The 13,749-nt window shown below is 55.4% G+C and overlaps 1 protein-coding gene across 6 annotated transcripts in view; it reads right to left on the reverse strand.

The window, feature by feature from the left end:
- The window catches only part of AGRN (agrin), a 125,927-nt gene that overhangs the window by 39,509 nt on the left and 72,669 nt on the right, over nucleotides 1-13,749 (reverse strand). For all 6 annotated transcript variants that reach the window (XM_074892791.1, XM_074892794.1, XM_074892790.1 and 3 more), the window contains 4 exons: nucleotides 6,610-6,825; nucleotides 5,138-5,362; nucleotides 2,364-2,588; nucleotides 2,010-2,216 (listed from right to left, as the gene is read on the reverse strand). In XM_074892791.1, the coding sequence (XP_074748892.1) occupies nucleotides 2,010-2,216; nucleotides 2,364-2,588; nucleotides 5,138-5,362; nucleotides 6,610-6,825 (873 nt within the window). The remainder of the gene's footprint in view (nucleotides 1-2,009; nucleotides 2,217-2,363; nucleotides 2,589-5,137; nucleotides 5,363-6,609; nucleotides 6,826-13,749) is intronic.

Here is a 13,749-nt window from a genome sequence, read left to right on the forward strand (position 1 = left end):
CACCTCCCTCATCCTCACTGCAGAGGCACGGCTGAACTGGTCACGCTCCCCACCCTGGGTGCTGGCTGCAGATGGAGCCTGGAGCTCCTTCAGCCCCTGGTCTCACCCACTGCCGAGCATCCCCCAAGTCCTGTCCCAAAGGACTGCACCCTGCACCCCAGGAAGCCAGCCAGGAGAGAAGTTAGCACACCAGCACTGCTCACGCTGAGAAGGCCTGTCCTGACACACAAGCTGGCAAGCAGCATCACCGCCCCGTCTCCGTTTCTAAACCTGCTTCCTATCTCGCCTTGAACCTGAACTGGTGACACACAGGAGGATGGTGCTTTCTTTCCAAAGGCCAACACTGAGCTTGGAGAGAAGAGGCTTTTTCCTCAGCTAACGGGAGGCCAAAGGCTCGCCCACACCTCATGGTGGTTTGCTACAGGGCTGCCTGCAGCTGTCACGTGGATTTTGAAATCCTAAGCTTTGGCAGACAGAGCCCCAGCTTTGATTTACTTCCCCCAGATTACGAGCTTTGTTTGCTCCTACCCCACAAGGATGTAGCTCCCGAAAGCAGATGTGTGCCTCTGCTGTCCTCGCCTGGAGGAAGAGAAGTTGGGGGCAAGCTAAAATAAAAGACAGTAAGATGGAGAGATGCGTAGGGACCGTATCCTGTTGCCCACTGGCCTCGTTCCACTGGATGCGGTGGAAACGATGCGCGTCTGACAGCGAGGTGACTGGCAGCATGAGCTCTCCGCTCGCCCTAGAGATTTGGGAAGCCTTAGCCAGGGCCTGACTCTAAAGGAGGTGCAGGGAAGGGTTTGTAGAGAGCACAAGGCACCAGGGCTTGGCCACCCAGCTGCAAACTTCTGGTTGTCGTCCAGCACCAGCTCCCCGCAGCCCAGGGAGACAAGAGGACTGAAAGGTGCCTCTGTTGTCCAACCTGTAGGGAGAACTTGGGGAACTGCCTCCTAATCATTCAACCACCAGAAACACAGTGAAACGGACAATTAAAAATAACAGTTGTGATTATATTGAGTGTGATTTTGGGAGCCTGACAAACAGTTTTCAAGCAGCTGGGCCTGGCAGCGCTAAAAACCTACCGCAGGAGCACAAAGCCAACAAAACAGATCCGCAACATGGGGCCTAATTTCTAAGTACTTCAGAAGGTTTGATACAGCTGATACCTTATAAAACATCAGCTTAAAATAATAGGACACAGTTCGAGATCTAGTAAAAAACAATTTTGAGCTGAAATGAACAGTCCTTCCAACTCATACAAATCAATCCAGTGACCGTGTTTAACCTCCTTCATTTTCTGCGCAATAATTTAAAAACTGGACGTTCCCAACATCCTAGGGACCCGAAGCCCCCTCCTATCACGTACGCCTGAAAAAGCATCCATTGGAAAGGTCAAAAGCTTCTCCCAGAGACGAGACAAAGACACGGCGAGACCTCCAGAGAGCGGGCGCGCTGGGGAGAGTTCCTTACGGAGAGTACCTGGAGCTGAGAGAAGCAGGCAGGCATGGAGGGGGAAGCATGGAAGGAGCTTGGGGACTGGCACTACCCTGGGAGGAAAAATGAACGGTGTGGGCTGCCGGGGAACTGCGTGGTGACCAATGTGCACCTGGCCGTGGTGGTGAATGAGAGAAACCAGGACATCACAGACAATTCGGTACTGTTTAAACACAAATGATTCCTCCCCGTGTTACGGAGCACATCGGACAGAGACAAGACCAAGGAGGAACACATGTACACACACACACATGAGGACTGCTGGAAGGAAAAAGAACAGGGAGGAACGGATATTCAGGGCTTGTCGGCTGTAAGACTGAAGAGAGCCTGTGGCTTGCTCAGACGGCGGGCTCACAACTTACCTGCAGCTTTCCAGCATCAACGCGAGCACCGTCGCCTGCACGGAAGGGACTGACGCAGGCTGGGCTTAAAGTGGCTGCTGGGGCTGGGAAGTGAGAGGTTTTGGGGTACCAGTGTTCCTGTGGGCAAACCAGCCCGGCGGCACCAGTGCTTACCACAGGGTCCACTGTGCTTTACTGGGATGGCAGCCTTCTGGTGGCACTCGGCCTTCTGGCGCTCGCAGTCGTTGCTGTAGGTCCGGCTGTCCCGGGCACAGACCGGCCGGTAGGCGCCGTCGCAGGCGATGCGGTCGCAGGAGCAGCGAGTGGTGCCGCGGCGGTTCAGGCAGACGGCGTTGAACTTGCACTCGTCCTTGCATTTGTCTGGGAGGAGAGAGGACAGCACCGCTCGCGCACAGCACAGGGACAGGCGAGGGGGTATACTCCCATTGCCGAGAGCACGGCATGGAGCAGCGGGGAAGGTCAGGAACTGGAACGCTCCTGTTCGCCGGGAAGCAGAGAGCTACTTACCCTGGTGCTGGCACTGCCCCGAACGCACTTTCTGGATCTCCAGCCCCCGGATGGCCCCCGAGCGCCCCATCACGCACTCGTTGTCGTAAGTCACCCCATCGTCACCGCACACGAGCTCCCTCTTTGGGGGACAGTTCTCAGGGCGGGAGAGCAGGTCCGCCCTTCGGGTGCGGGGGTTCACCCGGCAAACACGATTCATGTCGTTGAGGACACCTTTACATGGGTCTGTGCACAGAGCCAGAGCAGATAGTCAGGCACCCTCACCCCCTGCCCAGAGAGGTGCTTCCCGGCCTGCCCTCCTCCCTCCCAGCTGGCCCGAGAGCCTCCATGCCCTCCCCAGTGTCACTCAGCGTGTGCTGGGGCTCTTCACAGAATCCCAGAATCATCTCGGTTGGAAAAGACCTTGAAGCTCCTCCAGTCCAACCATGAACCTCACACTGACCGTTCCCAACTCCACCAGATCCCTCAGCGCTGGGTCAACCCGACTCTTCAACCCCTCCAGGGATGGGGACTCCCCCCCTGCCCTGGGCAGCCCATTCCAACGCCCAACAACCCCTTCTGCAAAGAAATCCTTCCTAAGAGCCAGTCTGACCCTGCCCTGGCGCAGCTTGAGGCCATTCCCTCTTGTCCTGGCACTTGTTCCTTGGCTCAAGAGACTCATCCCCCCTCTCTGCACCCTCCTTTCAGGGAGTTGTAGAGGGCCATGAGGTCTCCCCTCAGCCTCCTCTTCTCCAGACTAAACAAGTCTTCCTCGAGACTGGACATCTGTAGGGCTCTGCACACGTAAGGACTCGGTTTTTACAGAGCTGCACACACTGAGGACACGTGCCCTTTCCAAAGTGATCGCCGGATGGGATGAGCTCTGCCTTTTTCCCCATCCTGAGCTGCCTTTGCTCCCCTGTCTAGGGGACAGGGCTCTCTCCTGCGACCCAGACGAACCTCCTGAGTCCACGGGGCATCCGCTGGGCATTGCAAGATGCTTGGGACTGCCATCCCACTCCTCCCGCTCTCCCTCCCTGTCTTCCCAAGACTGAAAGAGCCCTGAAGGCAGCCAGGGCCACACGCTGCCTTACCCCACTGCTCTAATCTAGGCTTATCTGGATCACCCTCTCTGATGAGCTGAGCTCACATTAGCATACCAAAGGCATGGGCAAAACAGGTGCTGACTGTTCACTAATCCCTACTCTAGCCCTCGGTTTTTCTCTTCCTTGCCAAGCTCGGTACCTGGAGAGTGCTGATTCATTGTCTGCAACAGTAGAAATACGACTGAACATTTCCACCCTTTAATCCTACTTGTCTAAAATCCCTGCACTGACCACAGTCCCAGGCTGACAAGGGGAGGAATTAATACAGTACCCTGTTTCCCCAGCCTCTCACAAGCAGGCAAGGGACATCCCTTTTGGCCGCCCCCCGCTCCCTTGGAGAAGGCTGCCCTAGGACAGGGTCACAGCTGAAGTCTTTTGCTCTGTCCATTTTAGCATGTGCAGTAATCATGGAAACGCAGCAGGCGAAGGAGCTCCCACAGGACCTACCAGATCCATCTCCCATTCCCCCTCGGGCAAGAGCTGCCCGTGCTCGCTGCTGCCCTGCAGTCACCCCAGCAGACAGCCAGGCATGTGTTACCTCCTCAGAGACCTCTACAGACCCCAACAAAATCACAAGAACATCTTGCCTGGACTCAGGGAGCTGTGGGTAAATAAGGCTGCTGTAGCTGAGCAGGGATGTGGTAGAGTTGAGGGGACAGGGACCCGCATCAGAGGGGCTGGGGACGAGGCAGGGGCGCAGACATATCTCAGGGACTGCGTGATGAGGATATTTGAGATATGCCTTGCCTGCACTGCTCATCCCCACTCTCTCCTTTAACTTGCAGTACATCCTCAAGCCTTATAAGCACACCCCATAGGGTCCAAATACCTTCAAGAATTTTCAGATTCTATAGCCCAGCTGCTCAACCCAGACTGCCCGAGTTTCTGTTGATGCCCAGCTAAAATCAGGAGGACCCCAAAGGAGCAGCGAGGCTCAAAACCTATTCTCTGCCCTAGAAACCTGGAGCGCCCAGCGTGACATCACCCTCTTTCGCACCTCCCATCTGCACCCATCTCGCCCTACTTGGGACTGAGCAGTGAAAGCGCAATTAAAGCTCTTCCAAGTTTGCAGCCTGCCCAAACACACTCCCAACACTCCTTCCCCCGGGGACAAACACTGGTCTGGCACGTGTCCTGGCTGATCTCATGGTTTTCCTAATGAATACAGTTGCTTTTAATTACAAGTATCCACCAGCCATCATCAGCCAAAGAGGAAGCCATCCTCAGAGTGGCAGGACTGTGTTTGTGCTCTGGGATCTGTGCCTGTCGGGCTCCTTTAATTAAAGGGAACTGCCTGCTCGAGAGCCCCGGGATGCCGGCTAGCAGTGGGCTTCTGGCCAAAAACAGTAGCCGGGGGGACTCCAGCCAGGGGAAACAGCAGGAGGGAAAAGAGGTAGCACAGATGTTGCAACTACTCTCTAGGTCAGTGGGTCCCGAGCAGAAACACCCACAGCCAAATGCCGCGGGCGAAGCGCTGGCTTGGTCTGACTTTCAGAAGCCGTCACCCACAGCCTGACCTTTTTCTGCCCAGCCCGTGGTTTTGAGCTGATGACAGCAGCCGGGCGGGCAAGTTTTCCTCCCCAACCCTTGCCATTTCCCGCTGGCCTGCCCTCGATACTCCTGACACAGCGGGAAATGTTTATAGAGCAATACCCCCCCGGGGCGGCGGGGGGGCAGGGGGGGACTCACCACAGGCGCCATCGAACTTCTTGAAAACATTCTCCTGCTTGTCGCAGGCATGCTTGTTGAGGTCGCACTCGCTGCGGTAGTCCTTGCCGTCGCTGCCGCACACCGTGCTCTCGGGCACGCCGCTGCAGGACGAGGGGCAGACGCATTTGGCCGACTGGCCGTCAGTGGAGCGGACGCAGGTGCTGCCGAAGCTGCAGGTCACCTCTGCGCAGGGGTCCTTGGAGCCTGCGGGAGAGAGGAGGGGGCATAAATAATCCCGACACAGCACCATATCTACCTAGACACTCTCCGAGTGCCCAGAAACCTACACCATGGTGATGATGCCTTTCCAGCCAGCCAGCACCGTGTACCTGGTCCTGAGCGGGCAGGATGGTGAGGCTGTAGGATCAGCCCCGGACCCATGGCACGCGAGGAAAGGAGCTCACTCCCCACCTGGCACTTCAGGCACAGCCCCTCCTTTCTAAACCTCTCAGCCTCACTGCTGCGAGCTCCCTTCCCTGCACATGCTCTCCGAGAGCCTCTTGCTTCAGCAAACGAGAAAACAAGGGTCCTTACGGCACCTCCTGCAAACCGCAATTAGGGGAAGAGTTCAAGGAGCAATTTCCTCACTAGCAGGGAAGGGCCAAAATTTATTTGCCAGCTTTTTTTGCTTTTTTTCCCCCTTTATTTGTCACTTTTTTATGATTATTATTTTAAATAAATCACTCGGCACTCTCTCCCCTCTGACAAGAGCCCCAGCAGGAGTGCCGGGTGCAGATTTATTGCAAGCCAGAGCGCCGCATGAGAGAAAGGTCAAGTTAATTTACTCTGAGACGAGGAGACTGGGGTCTCATTTACACAGCTCCTTGCTCACAGCTGGTGAATGCCAGGCTGGGGAAGGGCTTTCATCAGCCCACCCAGCCTGTGCATGCGCCTGGTCCCTCCAACTCCCACATCTAGCCAGAGACAGAGGACTATTCCCCACCGGGCTGCCGTGCACCTCTTGAACAGCCTTTGGCCATCGGGTTGCCTGCTTGTTAAACTGCTGGTCACCAAGGCAGAGCTGGTGATTCACAGAATCACAGAATCACCAAGGTTAGAAAAGACCTTGAAGATCATCTAGTCCAACCATGAACCTCACACTGACTGTTCTCAACTCCACCAGATTCCTCAGTGCTGGGTCAACCCGACTCTTCAACCCCTCCAGGGATGGGGACTCCCCCCTGCCCTGGGCAGCCCATTCCAACACCCAACAACCCCTTCTGCAAAGAAATACTTCCTAAGAGCCAGTCTGACCCCGCCCTGGCGCAGCTTGAGGCCATTCCCTCTTGTCCTATCGCTTGTTAAAATTTTCTCAGTGTCCCTTCCCATCAGCCCTGTCCCCATCCCTCAGGAAGTCACCAGCACCACAGTGATGACATGAGCTCAGGACAAGTCTCCCTGGCCTTGTGCGGTCGCCTCCGGGAAGCAGGAGAACCTGCCCTTGCACTCACCGCACGGTCCCTTGCTGATGACTTTGATCCGCCGCTGTTGGTTGCACTGGGCTTTCTCCAGCTCGCACTCGTTGCTGTAGGTGGAATAATCAGAGCCGCAGACAGGAGCCACCACGACGGGGCAAGTTGTCTTCTTGCAGACGCAGGAGGCCTGGGAGGGGTCGGTGGGGCTCCTCTCGCACACCGCCCCAAACCCGCACAGCATCCCTCGGCACGCTGTGGGCACAGACACCAAGACGGAGGTGAGCCACGGCTGCTCCTCTGCAAACAGGAGGGGTGCAGACCAGCGCCTGGGCCCAGGCACCCACCCATGACTCCCCTTTTTCCTCTCCCAGAGCTCCTCACACCACCCAGGCTCAGGAAGGGGCTGCAGCCCTGCAGGGGACCAGGACAAGGGCAGTGCCAGCGAGAGGAGGATGCTCCAGGCACAGGTTCTTCCCTGGCTTAGAGTGAGGATGTCATCATCTCAGCACGCTGCTTCTCGCTGCCTGCCAGGAACCAGTTGGGTCCTTCTCCAGGGATGCCAACCCTGCCAGAGCCACCCACCCCAAAGCCGCGTGCCTGGGAACAAGGGTCTGCCCAGGCCAGCCAGGGAACAGGGCTGCTGCACCCCGAGCTCCCATCCCCTGCCTGCACCCGGCACAGAGGCGTTAAGCAAAGGCAGAATAACCTCAGTGCCTGCTCCATCCCACCAGGACTGTGCGGAGCAAGCCAGCCCAGAGGCCACGGGGAAGGGCAGCATGGACAGCAGGGTCGGCAAAGCCTGTGACCCAGAGGAAGCTTCCTTGGAAGGGAGGTTGTCACGGAAGGCAGCACCCCCCTTTGCCCTCAGGCACCACACTACCTTCCACATGGGCTCTACCACAGTCTCTCCTGAGTGACTGAGCCCTGCTCTGCCCTTTGAGAGCGGCCTTGTAAGGCAGGGTATTTGCTAGGCACCTTCATCCCACACAAGGCCAGGGAGGGAAGAGGCTGGGGTACAGCATAGTCCAAAAGGAGCTAAAACCCATGGTCAGCCCTCTTGTCTCCCCTGTGCCCCTTCTCACTCCAGGCTGCCCGTTCTGCTTATTGTCAGCATGAACTGGAGCAGGAAGGGTCTGTCACCAGCTCTGCACCACAACAGGGAGGTCAAGGCCCAGCTCGTGAGCAGGGACGTGTCCCCCACCCCACTACAGACACGGACGAGCATCCCTAGCGCTCCGGAGAGCACTTGCTCTGCCCAGGGTCCCTTTCTTCAAGCCTTTGTGAGTCCTCCACAGCACAACGTGTTTTCTGCTAACCAGTAAGAGAAAGGAAAGTCAAGGAATGGAGAAGAAAACATCCTCACCTGTCCCAGTGTGGGACAGATCGTCCCACAAGCACACACTGCTTTATTCATGGCTGTTTATGCAAAGCGGCCGAATCACGTGGCTGGTGTCTCTCTAAAGGAGATGCACAAATCTCTTTATCACATCCACTAATCAGAGCAGCCAGCACAGACCAGTTCAGCATCTGAATTGCTAATGTAGTAGGAAATGTAATTCTTGGGTTGGCGGGAGGAAGGGAGAGGACAGGTATCTCCGCACACCGCAGTCTGCAGGTGAGACAGCAAGAGCAAGAGATGCCAGAGCTTTTTGCCGGGTGATCACCGCCACGGGCACAGCCCTACACTCACACCACCAGGCTGGTACATACACCCAGGCGTGCACTGCACACCCGCCACGCCGAGCACAGCCCCTGCACCGACCCCCATCGCACCGCTGCTGCGCCTGTGCCACCGCCGGCCACACCTCAGCGCCCCACGCTCCCCTACGCACACGGCTTATGTTAGAAATGGAGACTGACCTACATAATGAGAGAAAGAGAAATCATAAAAGGCAAAATAAAATGCTCGACAGCAGCTCATTTACACTTCAATTCCTGGGCATTTGCCTTTGACTGCCTTGAGATTTTGAGCTCGTATGCACAGCAACAATGCACCACTAAGAGACTAATATCAAATAAAAAAGAACTCTCTTTCTCTCCTGCCCAATATCTAAAAGCAATTCGTTATCTTTATGAAGTGCTCTGGATAGTCTCTCCTACTCTTTCCATTGCTGCTCTTTCTTCTTTTTTTTTTTTTTTTTAAATGCAGATGAGCCTGTTGAGCTCTGAGATTAGAAGGTGCAGGGGAGGTGTGCAAGTGAGGAATGTGAAATGCAGGACAAGCGGGGATTCATCCCGTCCCCCCAGCCCGAGGCACAGGTCTGTGGAACAGAGGTGTAACTGTGTAGTGCGTAATCAGCTGCCGGTCGCAGGGGAGGCAGAGATGGAGCTGTCGTAGAGATCAGACCTACCGACGGGAAGGGAAGGGAAGGGAGAGGAGCTGGTGTGCGCAGCAGAGGCGGGATGCAGAGCCAGCTTGCCTTCAGGACACGCCAGCCCAGGCTCAGCAGCACCCTCGCAGATAGGGACACCAAGGTGGGAAGCAGGTCCAGGGTTTCAAAGTAGGTAACAGGGACAGCTCTGTCCCTTCTTGAGCTCTTCTGTTCTTGTCTTTTGCCTCAGAGTATGGGAAAGGAGCCTCACACATCCAAGGCGAGGGCTTCCCACGCAAACAGCCGACCCAGGTCTGGTCCCACCCAAACTGAGGAAGTTTTCAGTGGGGCCCAATTCAGGGCAGCACCGAGCACTTCAAAAACCCCGTCCTAAGACCCTCGTTGCTATTTTTAGGTGCATTTCCTTCCCACCCAGCTCATGCACCAACAGCACATCGGCCTTCGGTCCCCTGCCACCCATTTCTCCTCTCAGCCCCCGCAGCAGCCAGCCTGCAAACCTGGCAGGAAAAAGCTTTCAGCACTGGACAGGACTTCTGAAGAAATTAAAACATTGCTCATGGTTTTGACTCTTCTTCAAAGAAACTTTTAAAACTGTTCATTCAGACTTGGAGCCAAATTGGGTCTTGTCATCTTTTAAGTGATCCTCCCTGTAATTGTTTTGCCCACATATATTTAAGAATATCTTAATCTGAAGTGATAAAAGCAATGGTAAATGCAAAAAGGCCACGAAGTATTATAAAGTTAATTGGGTCAAGCCACATACAGAAAACTGGTATTTTATCAGAATCAAAGTTTCAGTCTATCCTTGCCCCCAGAATCTTATTTCATAAACACATTAGGGACCTAACAGGCCAATACGTGAGCAAAAGGGATGATATAAAGGGTATTTATTTACCTCCTGTTCTGCATCAACCGAATGTTGTAACAGTGAGCTCTTCCAGCACCGCTGTTTGACAGACACCTTCCCACTACCTGCCAACAAGCTCCATCCCCGGGAGAGAAGCTTGCACACCGTGGTGCCTCAGAGCTCATCCTGGCTCAAAGGGATGGTCGGGCTGCTCCAGGGATGCCCGGGCAGGATGGGGAGTGGGGGTATGGCAGGGTGCAACCCCCAAACACCGAGAATCAGCCCTTCCTGCGGATGAGGACACAGCTCCATTGAGTTTCGGTGATCAGGCCAAGAGCAGACAAAGCGAGGAAGAAAAATGCTTCAAAACCAGAAACAAATTGTGACAAGCAAATTGGTTGTTTTAAGTTTCCTTCACTTCTAATCACTGCTGGTGCTCCTGGTGAAGAAACCTATTTGTTCACAGCAGATGATTTTGAAAACTCACCCATCCAATGCTGGGATGCAGTTGGATGATGCAAGCTCAGAACACCAAGGAGAATAAAACAAAATGCCTTAATTCCACTGCCAGACCCAGGAGATGAAACAGGTTTATTATGCCTGCTAAGATGATTCAAACCAACAACCTCTGCAAAAGATTAAATTCAAAGGGAGCTTCCTTCTTCCCCAACATCTCTCTCTATCTCTCCTCCTCTCTCTCTTACCTGGGAGGATTCAAGAAATGTAGCCATCGCTGACACAGAAGGAATAAAAGTTGGGAAATCAGAAGCAAAAAGAAGAGACTATCAGCCCAGTTGCGGGGTACTGGGCACTGACCAAGCCTCCACATCCCATTCCCCATGCAGAAGCTTTGCTGGGCGTGGGCAGAGGCAGCAATAAGTGAGGCACAAAGTGCTCTTGCCCTAACGCTTGTACACGACAGCCCCAATAAACTCCAGGCAGCAGATAAAGTGTACAGAAGTGCAAGGACCTCTTAAATCTGTTTCCTGACAGTGCTGGTGAGGACCGTGCTACCCAAAGCACCCCACAGGCGAGGGGCTGCAGATTGTTCTCTGTTCCCAGCGCCGTTATTTCAGGCGCTGGGCCACAATATAACAAAGGGACCAGCTTTGCCTTCGTACTCCCAAGCTTGAGCCCAGACGGGGCAGACAGGAGTGCAGAGATGGTTCTCACCAGCATGGCAAGGAAATCATCTACCTGCCCACCCGGCTGGAAGAAGCACCAGAGACCCGGGGTGTGCAGAGGGACCAGAGCTCTGCCCGCCTGTTGTGCCTCTAGTGACATCCATACTTCACCAGGATAGCGACCACGCATTTTCCTCCCTTCTACATCACCCAACAGACGTGCCAGGGCAGGGCTCAGCTTAGACCAAGCCTGAAGCCTGTCTTATCCACAGCAACGCTGCAGCTGGAGGCTTTTGAGCCAGCTCTGATGGACGCCTCTGGAAGTCAGGGGTGAACCAGCATCAGCGTGGGCTTGCAACACATGGAGCCCCTGCTCCGGGTGTTGGAGGCTGCAGCCTATTGTGCCTGTTCCCCGGTTGCAGAGAGGAGGTGGGATCTCAGCACTTGTTTCAAGCCTGTGCTTCAAAACTGTCTGCAAAGCACACAGCAAAGCTGTGCAGCAAGGTCAGAGAGCAGACTGGATCTAAAGCGAAGCACGGCTCTGGTTAAATCATCCGAGTGCTGCAGAGACGAGGCGCAGCAAGGCGTTTGGCAAACAATGAGAGCAGCACTTGTCTGGAGCCGAAAAAAGCTACAGCTAGGAGCTGACCTTTCCCAAACCTCCTGAGCCACTGAAGATGAGGGAGAGAAACAGCTAAAGTGAGGTATCCATACAACACTTGAGCAAGCTGTACAGAACAAAAGGGAGGGCTTGGGCTTATTGTAACCATGCTGAATGCCAGCCAAGCCTCTCCATGTCTCTTAGCAGCACTGGAGCAGAAACAGAATAATAAATAACAACAACAACAATAATAATAAAAAAGTGCACCTCCTGGAGAGGAGGGGAAAGGCAAAAGGTGTTGCTACAAATAAATCATGGTACCATGCTCCCCGCCACAACTCAGTCAGCATGACTCCATGGGCGGACAGAGCAGTCTCCTCTCCCTCAGCACCCCCAGGCTGAGCCTGCAAAAGCAAAAAAGGCTTTTAGAAGAGATCAAGGACAGGGGAAAGACCTGACTGGGTTCAGAGCCTCGGCTCCAGCTCAGATACGTCATGCTCTGAGGCTCTACCTTGTGTCCTGCAGTGACCGCCCGGCTCAGGGTAAAGAGCACAAAGGGATGCTAATGAGGATTTCCTCTCTTCTGGCTAATTGGGGAAGGTGAGCAGCACACCGAAGTGCTTTAGCCTCTCCTCCCAACAGCCCAGAGCGGAGGAAGGTCAGGGCACTGCCACAGCCTGGAGAACAGGCCATGCAGCTGCATTTTCCAAAGGCAAGGGGAACGTGCAGGCAGCTCCCACCCCGCTACAGCTGGAGCCATGCCTGGCCTCTGCCTGCCTGCCTGCTGCCTGCCTGCTGCCTCCAGAGCCGAGCAGATGGGGGAGTGAACTGGGGTCTGTTTACCGAAACAACTGCCTGCAGGGCAGACCTGGCCTGGCCGGGGGGGCTCGCAGCGTGGGGTGTCCACAGAAATCGCTGGGGTGGGAGGGGTGGCTCCTCCGAACAGGCAGCGGGCAGGGGCACCAGCCTGGCACAGCAACCAAGCGGCACAAGGCACCTATGGAAACACCTTCCCCAGCCTGCCAGCGCTTCTCCCTGCATCAACAAACCATGAGCAAAGAAAAGGGGAAAGGAGAGAGATGACAAGCTGAGAGGAGCTGCTGGGAGCCTGTCTACACTGGCAGCTGAAACTGGGGCGGGAAGAGAGAGAAGTCAGGGTTGTGGAGTGCTTCTTACTGCGGTCCGGGCCCAGCTGCTGGCACGCATCAGAGCCAAGCTGCTCCTGCAGGAAGAACGATGACTACCCATGGCACCAGGTGTAACGGCACCGGTTCAGCTCCAAGCCTCCCCCACCCCATCCGTGACACTTCCTCGGGCAGCCCCTAATTAGCAGCAGGGAGGGAGCGGGATGCTTCAGCCGCTGCCAAGGTTCAGCTCCGCATTTCCCCAAGCAGGCTGCGCGGGCGCAGGTGGCTGGTACTCCACGAGTAGCTGCCAGGGCAGATGGCACCAGCTCCACCTCCTCGCATCCAACAGTGCCTGCAGATGCCCAAAACGGCTGGAAGGACAGCTGAGAATAGGGTGGCTCCACTGTGGCCAACTGGGAGGGCCAGAGCCGCCGTGAGAAGGGCTACGAGCCGCACACGGTGTGGATGTGTGAGCGGTGTGAGGCTGCAGGCAGCTGGGGAGAAGACTGCTATTGAAGTGAAGGCTCTGATTGAGCTGGGCCCAAGAGACTGGGCAAAATGAAGGTGCTGCAGGGCACACACACATATACTGGCCCATCCTGGGGCACTCCCGGGCCGGAGCTGGCAAGACTGTTCTGCCAAGTGAGAGCCCATGACAGCACACGTATGCAAAGGGCTCACTCCGTGCCTCAGCAACCCCCTCTCTCCCCACACACACACACACACACACACAGAGGCTTCCACTGTGCCCTCCTTCAGGCCCCTGCATCCCAGAAAAACGCAGCAGCCAAGGCTTCAAGGTGCAGGCTGCCCTCCCCAGCCTGGAGCCAGCCCCCTCCACTTCTCTCCCAGCTGCCAGTACTGGCCATTTGCACCAAGTGCTCCAGGTAAAACTCTTGGGGCAGCTTCTCAATCCATCCCAGCCTTCTTCCGAGCCTCCTGGACCAGAGCAGTGAGGACAAGCAGCAGGGAGATGGCAGCCGGCTGCAGGCAGGGAAGGTGGACACCAGCTTCCGCTTCCAGTTTCAATTCCCCATCCAGTTCTGCGCCTGGGTTCTCCCGTTTACAAAAAATGCAGGTAATAATAATCACCAAACCCCCAATGTTAGTAAGTAGCTCAATATAAGTAGAAGGAATTAATAAC

This window comes from Strix uralensis, chromosome 23, assembly GCF_047716275.1.
Source record: "Strix uralensis isolate ZFMK-TIS-50842 chromosome 23, bStrUra1, whole genome shotgun sequence".
Taxonomy (NCBI): Eukaryota; Metazoa; Chordata; class Aves; order Strigiformes; family Strigidae; genus Strix; species Strix uralensis.